The sequence below is a fragment of the Lissotriton helveticus genome, chromosome 6 (genome assembly GCF_964261635.1).
Source record: "Lissotriton helveticus chromosome 6, aLisHel1.1, whole genome shotgun sequence".
NCBI classification, from domain to species: Eukaryota; Metazoa; Chordata; class Amphibia; order Caudata; family Salamandridae; genus Lissotriton; species Lissotriton helveticus.
In genome coordinates, this window is record NC_136067.1 from 1,947,906,164 (window position 1) to 1,947,922,439 (window position 16,276).

The following is a 16,276-nucleotide window of genomic DNA, read 5'->3' on the forward strand; positions in this document are numbered from 1 at the left end:
TGTAAGCTTGACTTTATAATACAACATGCTGCTTACATCATTGGTCGTATTTTGCGTTTATTGTGGAGATATGAAGCAGGCTCATTGAAACTTAAAATCTTTAATGTAAATAAAAATACTTTTCATATACTTACTGCAGAGTCCCTTGTCACAGTTGTCAGGGCATTTACTGCATGGGATACCTTTTGTGTATGGTGTTGTAATTCTATCTGCATAATTTCCCCTAAAGCATTGGAAAGAAATATAAAAATTGAGGGGCATCTCCAGGTCAGGTATCAGCATTGCCCATCCCATTTCTAGACCTCTTTTGGCTTAAGTCACAAAGTCTTTTAGAGAGCAGGTCTGATTTACTTGAAATATAGTTATCACATTTTGTAGTTGTCTGTAAAACTAATTTTTCTGCCAATGTCTATGAATTTGGCTGTGAGGTGCTCTGGTTGATGGCATACTGGGTCGAAACTTGTGTTCTACAAGTGGTAGGTGTAAGGCTGGTGATGCTATGTAAGTAGGGATTGAGCCTTGGATATGAGTTGTGAGAATAGAGGATGTATTCTCCATCAGTGGATGATGTAGAGGATGGGTAGAGGAAGTGGAGTTGATGGGCACATTTCAGCTATAATGTGGATATCTGAGTGGGAGAAGGGATGAGAATGAAATGGGTGATAAAAGTAATGGGTAAAAGTGGCAATGGAGTGATGGTGTCTTGCGTGGGTTTATGGAAGTAGGACACCGCATGTGTGAGGATGGGGAATTAAGTGAAATAATGGAAAAGGTCTGATTATGAGAGCCAATGTCTTGAGGCCACTTGTACTAATCCTTCTAGATAGTTATTGATGCTAGTTTTCCATGTTGTCTAATATTGCTAACAGATGACTGTAAGGGTCTATCTTGTGTCATGGATATTTAAGGAACTTCTGTTTGGTGCCTATTACTCTCTCTGTTTTACCTAAAAAATTACGGTGCTGCATTCCATATTGAATAATAAGTACATGCAATAACAAAGAGTGTCATTTTCCTTCCTACTTGAATTACATAGACATTAAGAGGGGGAATGATGCTCTAGCACTTATGGCCAAATAATGAGGACTTAGCCGAGAATCAATACCATGCCTTTCTAGGAGGTTTTACAAGGGCCAATGACACATTCCAATCCATCAGTCCACGTGAGACCCTCAAAGAAGGGAGCTTATGCACACACAGAACATTCGAATGATTTGGACCATATTAACACCCTTATACCCTATCTGTAAAGGGCCACAACATTGGTAAACAACGATACCATAATAGATATGTGACCCAAACCAACTCAATAAAGCAATAACTTTTAAAACCAAAGACAGAGCGGATGAAACACTTAGGGGACATGTATGACCGGTTTTAGCGGCATGCACCAACCCTATTTTGGGAGAATGCGGTCGCAAAACAATCTCTGTTTACCACCTACTTCAAGTAGGTGGTAAGCCAGTCGCAAATAGGAAGGGGTCCCCTGGGAATTGTGAATGGTAGCAAAATGTTTTTAAGAGCGGGCAGTGGTCCCAAGGACCACTGCCTAATTTTTAAAAATGTTGATTTTCCTTTTTGAAACGCATCCCGTTTCCCATTAAATAAAATAGGCTGCATTTCACACAAAAAAAGCTTTACTTAAAAGGAAACAGAGACAAGGTAGTCTGCTGTTCCCAGCAGGTCACCATCCCTGTGTTTTGAGCAATCGCCAATAGGTTGCAAATTGTGACCTACCTCATGAATATGAATGAGGTATGTCATTTGTGACCCTGTTTGGAATAGCTAAATGTGTCTGAGACATATTAGTACATCGCATTTTGAGACTTCCTAATTGCGAGTCACAAAAAGTCGCAACTATGAAGTCACCAAAATGCTTCTGTCATAGATGTGGCCGTTAATTTCTCAATTGGTGAGAGTACATATGTGATACAAGGTATTTTAGTCACAGTCTTAGAACTCAAGGCCAACAACAATTGACCACACAAATGCAATATCTGAAATAAAACAGCAAAGACCCAAAACAGCAAAAAACCCTGACTCCATACACAATAGTCACCAAATATCTGAGTTAGATAAATGAAGTTTGTTTATTTTTGTATTTATTTTGGAGTTTCATAGAACACTGAGCTTCTTTCTCCAATTACTTTAGCGCATTGAGACCTTTGATATATATACATGGCTCATTAGAGTCTGATCACAACATTCTCCTGTCTGATGCTCTTTATTTGTGACCCATTTGCTTAGTTTAGCAAATGAATAGATGGTTTGTACTCCATTGTCCAGAGACTTGGACTCTGAAGTATGTGCTCTCTTATTTGTGTTGTTGAAAGGATTTTTCAATTATGTGGTATGTAGTGACTAGTGGGGGGGTTATAGACTGCAAATATTTTTGCCCTTTCTATCAGTAACCTTAATGGAAAATTCAGATGAACGTAAACTCTTCTCACCTACAATAAGTCAATGAACTTGGGGCTGGTTCCATGTGACTTGCAATGGTTCAGGACATTCTGTCAAAATATTTCATATAGTGCAAATCTATGTTCAGTTACTGCCATAGGAATGCTGAAAGAAACCATGTAGCTCTGAAGCATCAACAAAAGCTGAAGGCCAGCACAGCACCCCCTAGAACAGAGGGGCATATTACCAAGCATGGCGTATTAGATTATCGCCGCTTTAGCGGCCGTTTTCAGCCGCTAAGCGGCGATAATTCTATCGCCCTATTAGCAAGCTGTCGCTAACAGCAGTTAGCGACAGCTTGTAGGCGATAGAGAGAGGTTTGGGGCCCGCTTTGCATGTCAGCGATATTTATCGCTAATGACATGTAAGTGGGTGACCCAACCTGTTAGCGACTGAAAGCAGTTGCTAACTTCGCTATCGCCTATTAGCAAGGCAGGCGTAGCGATGGAAATATTAGCGCTAAGCGCGAATATCTCCAAAACCTAACGCCTGCCCAGACCAGTTCTTAGCCATTAAATCCAATGGCAGGTGGATATTCTGGATAAGTCCCCATTGGCAATAATGCGTGAATATCGCTGGATTACCAGCGATATTCATGCATTTCGCCATCAGCGCCACATATTTTATCACTTTAGAGATAAATGTTGCTAATAGCACGTTATCTCTGCGATAATATCCAGCGAAGCTTGGCGATAAACAAAAACTCTCTAGGCCCATATAGCGATAAATATCACTAGTTGTTGGTAATATGCCCCAGAGTTCTCCAATGAGTAGCTCGGCTGCCGGTGGTCACTCTCTAACTACCTTCGAGTAGCTCCCCTAAGTGCAGCGAATAAAAGCTTTTTGGTTGAATTAGGTGTGTTTCCAAAATTAAAAAGGATGTTTCTAAATCTAAATTTCTTCAGAACTGATAAGCTTATGTTTTCAGAAAACATATATGTAAGCCTCATATTTAAAATATCATTTGTAATGGTAGTTCAAGGTCTCTGCTCCAAGATGGCTCCCAGAGTGGTCTAACTCATCAGAGCTCCCTTGGCCCAGAAGAGTGCAATTGCTGCTGGGGTCCTGTGTAAGAGACGGAGTGTCTCTTTGTAAATATGCGTGAAACCAGAGGACCCAATGTACAGGCAAACCGAGGCCACTGGTGCGCCTCTGTCCGCCGCAACCACAGTGCCATTTCAGTAATTAGCCTAGTTGCGCCCCACACCGGCAGACAGGTTTGGGCAGTAAAAAGCCCATGGCTTGCTGACTCAATGAGCTGTGGAAAAACATAAGAACTAACGTTGGAGGCAAGGCCCTGAATGCCAGGTGGCATTTGAAAGTGCAAATTAAGATTTCTGGGTGTTACTAGGCTGGTCTGCAAATAGAGTGGCCCGGGCTTGCGAAACAGACTATATGTTTTTGTAGCCTGACCTGATGTGAAATTCCTCCACTGCGCGTGAAGGTAGCCTGAATACTGTGGCAATTACCTGCTGGTAAAAACTGGTAAACTTATTGCGGCGCTTAGTGGGACATTTTAAAAGTTTGTGTGCTCTGCCTGCCAAGAAGGCGAAGAGCCATTCAAGATTACTTTGGAGGTCCAAGACACATCTCCAACTGAGCAAGCCCTGTGTGTGAGAGGTACATGCATATGTCAGCTAAACAGATAAAGCATAATATTACTGACTTTCTGGCAGCCACCGCCCCCCCCCTGAATAACTGTCATCATTCCAGAAGCAATAATGGCCACAAAATCCTCATCATCTCTGAATAAGGAAGAACTTAAAGCATTCTTGGCAGTACTAGACAAATCAGTTCTAGATAATATTCAGGTGCTGCACACTGAACTGTGCACAAAGCTAGCGGATGTCTGGGAGGAAGTGTTTGACGAGCACTTGGAAGCCACAGAAACGCACCCCAGAAAGCAATTAGATGCAGATTAGCTCACTTGGGCTACCATCTCTCATAGGGATCCCCAGCTTAAATGGCTAAACAGGAATGGGTGAATAGGGGCAATGTGCCCAAAGGAAATTTAAAAGAAGGGAAGGCTCGAACATTGTGGCATGTGTGCTAGGAATATTTTCAAACCTACTCCAGCTGGGCATAAAGGTTAGGGTTGAAGGTCAACATTGTTTATGTGAGGCTTACAAAAGTTTGAGTCTTCTTTGTACATACCGCTTTCACATTACTATGTCATACTCCCTATTTTATATAAACAAATATAAGGAAACACATATTTGGCAATGCCTATTACCACTTTAGTATAGTGTTAATAGGTAGGGCAGAAATATCAAACCAATTGCTTACCTATATCCAAAAGTGTAGTGCAGAACACATCAAAGTGGGCCTAAAAACAACATGCCTGCCTTTAACTTTTGCAAAGACGGTCATTAGCCAATCAGCTAATGACTTGTCATCGCAATATACCTCGGTAGCAACACGGTTCTACAAAAGCCATACATATAACTATGTTTAAAACACTTAAAAGTTAGAAAAATACTTACCCTACTTACCTTGCATAACCCACAGAATCATCTGCGTGCCACAATATATCATCCTGCCAATAATTTGGCCCTGCTTGACGAATCTCCATGGAAATTTCACAAAACTTCTCTTTTTTGGTTCAGCTGCAGTGCTGAAATTTTTGGGGTGATGCATCAAGCGGGGGAAGAGAATAATGGGGGTTCAAAATGGAATTTTCCCTATGTTAAGTCTATGGAGCTTTTTCACTTTTTGAACACGACTACAGCCCGAACTGCTGAACAGAATTACACCAAATTTGGCAGAAAACTACATGTTGGTCCAGCAAGCATGCTTTTTGTGATTTGGTTTAAATCCGTTCAGTAGTTTCAGTGAAATTAAAGTTTACAAAATATAGATATATGGGGACACAAATCCTTGTAGTATGCACGCAGATCCTACTGAAATTTGATTGGCTGCCAACACTTCAACCAGGAAGTGTTGGCAGCCATCTTGGGACCCGGCTTGAAGCTAAATCCACAGAAAAAAAGTATAAAATAAAGAAAAGGGGGCAAGGTATATGTTGTATCCTAAGATTTACATTCTTATGTGAATCAGCCTTGGTCTTCCTAGCTGCTCAGGATTAAGAGCTGTACTTGGATGATCCCTGTTAGATGTTACAAGACATGGATTAATAAAGAAGACTTCAAGAAATTACAACCTGGCTAATAGTGTCTTCATGTACAGAATACAACAGCATGAATACCCTGACCCCCCCAGATATGGTTTAAAAGCTTTTTCATTTTTTTTATTTTGAAGTGGACTCGCTGGTGGATCCTCAAATCCATGGCAAAATTTAAAAAAGACGTGTGGACTTCTGCGCATCATTTGTCTAAGCCCCCGGGTGGGCCTAATCTCTGGGGCGTGGTACAAATAAAGGGCTATTCAAAGCCTTGGGAGCACCACCTCCTTGGGGCAGTGATTTAATTATATCCGGGGAGCCCCGTCGCTCCCATGCTGCCCCGAGACCGCCTTCTCCCCAGAGCACAAATGTTATAATAAAGTACTGCTTGGGAGGTCCTATGGCCTCCCTCACAGCCCCAAGGGCTGCCACCTCCCCGGGCAGTAAACTAATTATATGCGGGGAGCCTCACTGCATCCCAGCTGCCCTGGGGACCTCCCCCTCTCTGGGGCATATGCATTAAATATTCTTTTTAAAAAACAACATGGGGAGGCCCTTCATCCCCACACAGCCCCATGGCCCTCTACTTTCCTTGAGACGCCACCTCCCCCAAGACAAATACAATCATGAAGGGGGTCTGTTGCGGACCCCCGGCCCAAGGGACCATCACCTCCCCAGGGCTTACATAACGAAGGAGGGGATCCGCGCTGCCTCCCTCATGGACCATAGATGGCCCTTGAGACTGCCCCCTCCCAGTCCTCTAGGACATTGCAGTTGGCAAAGGCTTGGCAGGAGCACCACTTCCACCAAGCCATAGTAAACACTTCTCTGCTTTGTGGAAGCAAGATCATTAAAAATGCTCTCACTTCCATGAAGTGGAGCAGAATCGCTTTTGGACAGATGGAGCTGCATGGTAGCAGTTCCTCTGTCCAAAAGCAATGCTGGCAGGGACCGCAGTTACCTTCAGGTTGCCCCTGCGTTCCCCAACGGGATGGCCATGGCCCGTGGGATGGGGTCTCTGGGGCGATATCCGCCAAGGGAGGAGAACCCCCTCCCCATTTTACAAAAAGTATGAAGACCTGGCCCCGGAAGATGGGGTTCCTGGATCCGAAATAGGCCTTGGGAGGAGTGCCGCACGGGCCTCATCCCCTTTTTTGAAGACATATTTAACCCCTTGGGGGTTGGGGTCCCCAGGGCTGAATGTGGCCTCAGGAGGGGGGCAGCATGGCCCCATCCCGTGTAAAAGTAGTAATAAAATAGAGGGCATGCCGCTGGGGTTCCCGGGGCCAAATTTGGCCCAGAGAAGGGTGGGCCACATGGCCACTGTTGCTTTATTGAAAAAAAGGGGGAAAAAGAAAAATGGTCTGGCCATGGGGGATGGGGTCCCCGGGGACATAATTGGCCCAGGAAGGGGGGCCGCATGGCCAACCTCCCATTTCATAAAGACTGGCCCTGGGGATGGAACCCCGGGTCTGAAATCGGCCAAGAAAAGAGGGGCTATGCACCCCCTCTTCCCTAAAAATAAATATTTAATTTAAAAAACTCTGGTAAGTCACTGGACGCCACGCCCCCTTTAACAACGCTCTGAAAACGCACCTTCTGGTGCAGTGATGGTTGAGGAACGAAATTCTCTTGAATGCTGAGGCTCTTTGGGGGACAACAAGCCCTCCTGTTACCACCAGTGTGTCCCAGACAGTGAGATTGGTGAGAGGACTTGGAGGCCTTGCACCCGTTCTCAACCACTCTGCAACCACACCTCCTGGCGTGCTTCTAATTGGGGAATGAATTCACTTTACTGCTGAGGGCCTCAGGACTAAACTCAACTACTTCTCCCACCCATTAGTGCATCAGGAGGCGTGTTTGCAGAGTGATGGAGACAGAGTGCGTGGCCTCTGACAACCTCTCAGCAATCCAGCTGTCATTGAAGGTGACAGAAAGGGTAGTTGGCCCCAAAGGACCCTCAAGAGCAAAGGAGACTTCACCCCCCAACTGGCAGTGCGCCAGGAGGCGGGTTTGCAGAAAGGTGGAGAAACACTGAACACCTCTCAGTAAACCCATCTTAATGGACTTACAGGAGTTAACTGGAGGGGTAGTTGGCCCTCAGTGATGTCACGAGTGATGCAATATGTGAGGCCATAAATAATGCATTGCAGGGGTGTAAGTTATAGCTAGCTCAGGTAACTATAACTGCTGAATGTCACTGGTTTTATACAAGTGAAATCTGGTCCTAACTATAATGTCCCTCTAACTTTTGGTTTATTCAGTGAATAGATAATCTAAAATCACATAATTTCTCAGAACATAGTGCATGGTAGAGTGGCGAGTTATAGGTATTGTAGTGTGGCTAGTGGGGTTTGGATATAAAGAATACATAAGGTTTTCCTAACCACAACTTAGATGTAACCTGGGTTTAAATCATAGTGTTGAGTGTTATTTGATATAGTGTTGTTAAGTGCAGTGTTGTAGAGCATAGTAAAGGACAGTGTCATACAGTGTAGTGTCATAGAGTCTAGTGTTATGGAGTGAAAGGCAGCGGAGTGGAGTGGCGTTGCATATAGTAACGTGTCATATAGTAGAATGGTGTGATGTGTCATATAATCAAGTGGAATATTGTAGAGTGTAGTGGCATGTTGTACAATGTAGGGGCACATTGTACAGTACAGTAGAGTGTCATACAGTGGAGTATCATCAACTCTAGTGTTTGGAGTTCAGTATCATGGAGTGGAGTGTCATCATAGATTTGAGCAGACTGTCATAGAATGGCATAGAGTAGAGTAGAGTGTTGTAGAGTGCAGTGTAGGGGAATACAGTGTAGCACAGTGTTGTTCACTGTCATACAGTGGCATAGAGTGGAGCAGAGCGTTGTAGAGTGGAAAAACATACACTAGAGTGTTATACAGTGGAGGACAGGGGCTCAACTGTCGTATAGTGTAGTTGAGTTGAGTGGCATAGTGTAGAGTGGAATAAAGTGTCCTTTAGTGTATGGTGCTGTTGTGTGTAGTACACTGTTGATGCATCACCAGTGTAACACTGTAGGAGACTTAGAGTGACTTTGAAAACAAGGGTGGATCTCCTAGGGGCTGCTGTACTCCTGCAGCCTTGATGGTGCCCCTGCCTTACCTGTGGCACTACGGAAAACTAATATGCAAGTTTTTAAGAACCTCAGAGGATTCTAGGGGGCTGTTTTATGTCTGTATGCATTGGTATTTATGTAGTGTAAACCTAGCTAGGTAGCACCAGACTACATTTCTCGGGTGGGATGGGAGACCATCTACAAGTCTGTGTACACAAATACAATTCATTTTACTCTTTTTGGGCATGTCGAATTCTGTGATTTGGCCAGAATTACCTTATGTGTAGTCAAGAGCCAAAGCTGTACCTCAAATCTGGGTTACCATGTTTTAATGTCAGCAGCTAGAGCCATTTAGCCCAAACCTCCCGGTCCGTTATCATCTAGCTTGCATATTTTATAGGCAGCTTTGTGCCACTAATGATGATATTTTATTTCCTTCGGAAAATCAACCTTGCATCACATCTTTTGTTGAGGACGCTTGCCCCTTTCTCTCTATTGGAGCACTAGGTGTGCATCTGACTGGGGCTACACAGGAACCCCATTCCCCACTTGACCTGCACAGCTCTCCGTGTAAAGCTTGAAGCTGCCAGCTTTTTGCTTCCCATTCCCTCCCATGAGAGCAGCAGCAATGGCCCTGTGCTCCCAGCCCTACCAGGCACGGACACAGGAAGCGGGTAAACACCCAGTGTAGCTCATCGCTGAGCACTGGTAGCCCGGAGGACAAACTATTATAAGTGCTCACTTTTTTTTAACCACATTGGAGCTAAGGCAATTCCCCCTGAGTGCTGCTACTCCAGATTTCACATTGTTCATGACAAGCTCAGCTCGTCATCAGCACACGAGCAGTGCACTGCATGACGAGCTGAGCTCGTCATGAGCATGGAAGGGGTTAAGGGGTGTGAGAAATTTGCTTTGAAATTCCTACAAAATTACATGAAATTACGGCTATTTACACAAAATGCAGTTCTCTCATTTTGCTCTATATTTTAGTGTTAAATTCATTCTCATGTCACTTTTTCAGTAAATAATAATGCAAATAAAGCAAAAGCACTGAAAACAAATGCTGCTTGCATCATGTTTGATGCATCAATGCTTGAACTATTTACACAGGAATACAATGTTCAAATTTAATCGAATAGCTTCAGACGCAGGCTGAAAATACTTTGAAATGTGTAAACCGATGTCAAACACTAGACTATTCGTACGAATCCATTACTAATATGCTATGATATGTCCCTGATAGACTTATACCGATCCTACCTCATAGCAATGTAAATGTGTACATTATAGAAATTTAATATGACCTTTACCTATCTACCTCATAGCAGTGGGATATGTTTACCATATAGCTCCATATTTACCTACCTCACTCGCGATATAACAATGTGTTTGTCTTTTGCTAATTATATACCTCATCATGTATATGTCATTGTGAAGCGCTCTGATACCCAAGGGTCACGTTCGCGCTATATAAAACTCTCTAATAATAATAGTAATAATAATGTTGTTCCTTTGGGATTTTAGCACTTTTTTACAATGAATTGTGCATTTATGGTACATCTTTACATAACAAGCATAACGCAATACCCCCAAAATTACAAGAATTACACCGATGTAATGTAAATTGTGTTTAACCCCTTCGGGGCTGATGACGAGCTGGGCTCGTCATGGCGCACACCGGTCGTGCGCTGATGACGAGCCGAGCTCGTCATGAGCCCCACCCTTGGAGGAAGCGCTGGCGCTCCCCCAGAGGGTCTGCGATCTTGTCGCAAAGTACGGGGATGGCAGCGGAAGAGTTTCCGCTGCCGCCCCCGCCCCTCCCCATGGGAATCCCTTATGACGTCAGCGCGCAGAGCGCGCGCTGACATCATCAGTGATTCCCAGGCGCTCGGGAAGCCATTTGCTTCCTGCGCGCCTGGGATCAAGGTTGTTTTGGGAATGTTTTTCTGCTTCACCCCCACCCACCTGGGGGCAAATCTTCTGTTTTTTGGCCCACTAGGCCCTAGGATTTGAGATTTGTAGTGTGTCGAAGCGATCCCTTGGGCAAGGCTTGGTTCCAATGGTGGTTATATTTTTGGTTGTTTTTCGCTGGCCGCCTCCCTTGGTGCCAGTTGGTCTTGTTTTGTCCTTACTGCCCCCGTGTGATGGGGGTACTGTTAGGAGCAAAAGACCGACTGGCACCAAAGGGGTCAGGCAGTAAAAAACTTTCAAAAAATTAACCAGTGTTTTGATGGTTTTCCTCACCTAATCCCAATTTGTCCAAGCCCTATTTGATGGCCCATCTGGGCGAATGTAAATTTGGGGGGCAAATTTGTGTGTTGTTTTTTTAATGCTTATAATGTTTGTGAAATGTGGTAGTAATTTTTTTTTCTTCTCTATTTTTGTCTTGTTCCAGGCTTTTGCTGTTTGGATTGTTGTAGGTTGCGGGTCTGTTACTGCTGGTTTTGCAGCTTGTGTAGTTGCTTGTGCTTGGTAAGTGAATGTATTTTGTACTATTTACCCTTGATGATTGTCTTTTTGAAAAAGGTGTACTTATAGCAGTTTGTGTGGCTCTGTGTTTTTTTTTTCCAGCATTAGTGCTTGATGTGCACTTTGTTTTCTAATCTGTAATTTTTTTTTCTTTCTAGTGGGATATCATTTCTTTTTGCTGTGTCTCAGCAGAGTAGGTGCTGGTGAGTGTAGCTATTTTTGGTTAGAGTGAAATTGTTTTGGATTGTATTGTTCTTTGTGTGAAAGCCTTACCTTGTTTACTTCTTACTTTGCACAGTGTAGGTTGTTGTTCACTTGTGTTGTCAGTCTTCTTGCTTTGTAAGGATAATGGCTAGTCGCAGGATTACTGCTCAGCAGGTTCTTGGTTTGCTTTTTGAGTCTTCCTCTGACCATGGTTCAGAGACTGACTCCGATTCGGACCCAGAGGTAGGGGCAGAAGATTCAGGCAGTGAGTTTTCTCTTCGCATGGAATCATCGGATGATGAATCTTCTTCTAGTGCTGATGAAGGGTCTATGGTAGAGGAGGACATTGATGTGCCGGTAGTGGGCCAAGAGGCATCTGTGCTGCTGCCTAGGGACTCAAGGTTTCCTTTCTTTTTACGTCGGCAAGAGGCATGTGGGCTGCAGCCTGCGCCCAAAAGGCTTCACATTGCTGTGGTGCGCCAAGAGGCATCTGGTGCTGTTAGTCTTCCTGTTTGTGTAGTGCAGCAAGAGGCATCTGGGGCTGTTAGGCTTCCCATTGGTGTAGAGCAGCAAGAGGCATCTGGGCCTGCTTTGTTTCCCGGTGGTGTTGTGCAGCAAGAAGCATCTCAGGCTGCTAGGCTTCCCGTTGGTGTAGTGCAGGAAGAGCCCTCTGGGGATGCTATGTTTTCTGTTGGTGTTGTGCAGCCAGAAGTATCTGTGGCTGTTAGGCTTCCCGTTGGTGAACAGCAGCAAAAGGCTTCTGGGCTGCAGGCTGGGGTGGCGGCTCCCCCCGTTGATAGGGATGGCCTCTGGGTTCCCCCTGGCATGGTGCAGCCGGCATTGCCAGAGTTCACTGGTGTTCCTGGGTGTAGAGTGAATACTGAGAATTTTCTGCCAATACATTTTTTTCAGTTGTTTTTTGACGATGTGTTTTTGCAAGAGATTGTTGATCAAACTAATTTGTATGCAGAAAAGTTTTTGAGGGACAACAGTGCCAGCCTTAAGCCTCATTCTAGAGCAACCCGGTGGACTCCCACAAATGTTGAAGAGATGAAGAAGTTTTTGGGATTAACTTTTTTGATGGGCTTGCTAAGGAAGCCATCAATGTCTTCATATTGGTCCACTAGTCCCTTGATGGCAACAGCTATATTTCCAGCAGTCATAAGTCATGATCGGTATATGCTTCTTCTTCGGATGATGCATTTTGTTGATAATGGTTTAGCGTTGCCACGCAATCACCCTGATTGTGACCGTTTGTTTAAAATTCGGCCTGTCCTTGATCATTTTGTTGATCGTTTTTCTGAGATCTTTGCCCCTGGTAAAGAAATTGCAGTGGATGAGCCTTTGCTATTGTTCAAGGGCTGCTTGGTTTTTAGGCAATACATTCCTAGTAAGAGGGCACGCTATGGAATCAAACTGTATATGCTGTGTGACAGTGAGACTGGATATGTCTACAGTTTCAGGGTGTACACTGGTAAGGAGTCCAGCATTAACCCTCCTGGTTGTCCTTCCACTTTTGGAGTGACTGAGAACATTGTGTGGGAACTAGGTAGAGGATTATTTAACAAAGGCCACCATTTATATGTAGATAACTTCTACACTGGTGTGCGGTTGTTCAAGGAGTTGGCCAAAGTGGGCACTGTTGCTTGTGGCACAATGCGCAGTAACCGTAAAGGTTTCCCAAAGGAACTTGTTTGCAAAAGGCTTGTGCGGGGACAGTCTACTGCATTGCGATGTGGGGAGCTTCTAGCTGTGAAGTTTTCAGACAAGAGAGATGTGTACATGCTGACTACTATCCACGATGAAAGTACTGTACCTGTGCCTGTTTGGAGTCAGGGTGCTGAAGTGCGCAAACCTGTGTGCATTTTAGCTTACAATAAGTACATGGGTGGTGTTGACAGAGTAGATCAGAGGTTGGAACCTTATGCTGCTCTTCGAAAGGCTTACGTTTGGTACAAGAAGTTGGCTATCCATCTGTTCCACTTGGCATCCTTAATGCTTTTGTTGTGTACCAGAAGTTCTTTCCTGAGTCGAAGATGCCTTTTGTTAAGTTTCAGGAGTCTATAATAGGCAGCCTTGTACTTGTGGAGCAGGCAAGTGTTCCTAGATTTGGAGTGATGGTGGATGATGTGGCTAGATTGAAAGATCGCCACTTTCCTGAATACATTCCTCCCACTACCGCAAGAGACTTTCCTATTAGAAGATGCAGAGTCTGTTGGCGAAGAGGCATGCTGAAGGAGTCTCCTATGTACTGCCCTGACTGTCCTTCTAAGCCTGGATTGTGTCTGTCAGCTTGTTTTAAATCGTACCACACGCAAAAGAAGTTTTGGGAGTTTTAATGAGCTGTAAAGTGAATTGCCTGGTCTGCATTCTGTAAAAATGGTTAGTTTGTTTCAAGGATTGGCATTAGTGCAATGTGTTTAGTTTTAGAATTTGTGTTAGCTGATTTGTAGGTATTTCCATTTGTTTAGTGTTATTTTGAAAAAAGAATTCTAAATGTGTTTGCGGTGTGTGCAGGTTGGTGCTTGGCTGGCGGTGTGTGTGGAGTGGCGCTTGGCTGGATGTTGTGTGTGGAGTGGTACTTGGCTGTCTGTGCACGGAGTGGTGCTTGGCTGGCGGTGTGTGTGAAGTGGCGCTTGGCTGGTGGTGTGCATGGAGGGGTACTTGGCTGTCTGTGCACGGAGTGGTGCTTGGCTGGCGGTGTGTGTGGAGTGGTGCTTGGCTGGATGGTGTGTGTGGAGTGGTACTTGGCTGTCTGTGCACTGAGTGGTGCTTGGCTGGTGGTGTGCGTGGAGTGGCGCTTGGCTGGTGGTGTGCGTGGAGTGTTACTTGGCTGTCTGTGCACGAAGTGGTGCTTGGCTGGTGGTGGGTGTGGAGTGGTGCTTGGCTGGTGGTGTGTGTGGAGTGGCGCTTGGCTGGTGGTGTGTGTGGAGTGGCGCTTGGCTGGAAGGTGTGTGTGGAGTGGTACTTGGCTGTCTGTGCACGGAGTGGTGCTAGGCTGGCGGTGTGTGTGAAGTTGCGCTTGGCTGGTTGGTGTGTGTGGAGTGGTACTTGGCTGTCTGTGCACGGAGTGGTGCTTGGCTGGCGGTGTGTGTGGAGTGGCGCTTGGATGGTGGTGTGCATGGAGTGGTACTTGGCTGTTTGTGCACGAAGTGGTGCTTGGCTAGTGGTGTGTGTGGAGTGGTGCTTGGCTGGTGGTGTGTGTGGAGTGGCGCTTGCCTGGCGGTGTGTGTGGAGTGGCGCTTGGCTGGATGTTGTGTGTGGAGTGGTACTTGGCTGTCTGTGCACAGAGTGGTGCTTGGCTGGCGGTGTGTGTGAAGTGGCGCTTGGCTGGTGGTGTGCATGGAGGGGTACTTGGCTGTCTGTGCACGGAGTGGTGCTTGGCTGGTGGTGTGTGTGGAGTGGCGCTTGGCTGGATGGTGTGTGTGGAGTGGTACTTGGCTGTCTGTGCACGGAGTGGTGCTTGGCTGGTGGTGTGCGTGGAGTGGCGCTTGGCTGGTGGTGTGCGTGGAGGGTTACTTGGCTGTCTGTGCACGAAGTGGTGCTTGGCTGGTGGTGGGTGTGGAGTGGTGCTTGGCTGGTGGTGTGTGTGGAGTGGCGCTTGGCTGGTGGTGTGTGTGGAGTGGCGCTTGGCTGGCGGTGTGTGTGGAGTGGCGCTTAGCTGGATGGTGTGTGTGGAGTGGTACTTGGCTGTCTGTGCACGGAGTGGTGGTTGGCTGGCGGTGTGTGTGGAGTGGCGCTTGGCTGGTGGTGTGCGTGGAGTGGTACTTGGCTGTCTGTGCACGAAGTGGTGCTTGGCTAGTGGTGTGTGTGGAGTGGTGCTTGGCTGGTGGTGTGCGTGGAGTGGCGCTTGCCTGGCGGTGTGTGTGGAGTGGCGCTTGGCTGGATGGTGTGTGTGGAGTGGTACTTGGCTGTCTGTGCACGGAGTGGTGCTTGGCTGATGGTGTGTGTGGAGTGGCACTTGGCTGGATGGTGTGTGTGGAGTGGTACTTGGCTGTCTGTGCACGGAGTGGTGCTTGGCTGGCGGTGTGTGTGGAGTGGCGCTTGGCTGGTGGTGTGCGTGGAGTGGTACTTGGCTGTCTGTGCACAAAGTGGTGCTTGGCTGGTGGTGTGTGTGGAGTGGTGCTTGGCTGGTGGTGTGTGTGGAGTGGCGCTTGGCTGGCGGTGTGTGTGGAGTGGCGCTTGTCTGGTGGTGTGCGTGGAGTGGTACTTTGCTGTCTGTGCACGGAGTGGTGCTTGGCTGGCGGTGTGTGTGGAGTGGCGCTTGGCTGGTGGTGTTCGTGGAGTGGTACTTGGCTGTCTGTGCACAGAGTGGTGCTTGGCTGGTGGTGTGTGTGGAGTGGCGCTGGGCTGGTGGTGTGTGTGGAGTGGTACTTGGCTGTCTGTGCACGGAGTTGTGCTTGGCTGTCGGTGTGCGCTGAGTGGTGTTTGGCTGGCGGTGTGCATGGTCTGGTGCTTGGATGGTGGTGTGGGTGGTCTGGCGCTCAGCTGGCGGTGTGTGAGTAGTTACTTTCTGTTGGTCACTACACACACTGCTAGTTGAGTGACACTCCACACAGTCCATCATTTTGTGTAGTTGCAGTGTCAGTAATGTGGGCGTGTGAAAGTGATGGGCCCTTGAATGGCGCTGTTTGCTGGTGTGAGTGTTGAAATGTGATGGGTCCGCGGCTGGCGGTGTGAATGTTTTGTATGTGTCACACGTACGAAAGGTGTATGAATGGCCTGTAAAGAGGTTGGTGCCTTGACGTGGCTTTACAGCTCAGGAGCTGTGAGTCAGTGGTTCAGTTAATCATACTTTCAATTATACTCAGTGTATTTCATTTTTGTGAAATTACTTGCGAATACAATTGTATGTACTGAATCATCACTCACCCTCGTGCCAAATCCAACCAGTATGTGTGTGTGCTTGCGGATTAGATGGCTGTGCAGTAATATTTGCTTTTTTTCTC

General features: G+C 46.2%; 1 protein-coding gene across 1 annotated transcript in view; it reads right to left on the bottom strand.

Moving 5' to 3' along the window:
- LOC144763916 (cysteine-rich secretory protein 3-like) overlaps positions 1–16,276 on the bottom strand; it is a 115,424-nt gene that overhangs the window by 6,848 nt on the left and 92,300 nt on the right. Inside the window, exon 7 of the mRNA XM_078649950.1 lies at positions 135–223. Within this exon, the coding sequence (XP_078506076.1) occupies positions 135–223 (89 nt within the window). The remainder of the gene's footprint in view (positions 1–134; positions 224–16,276) is intronic.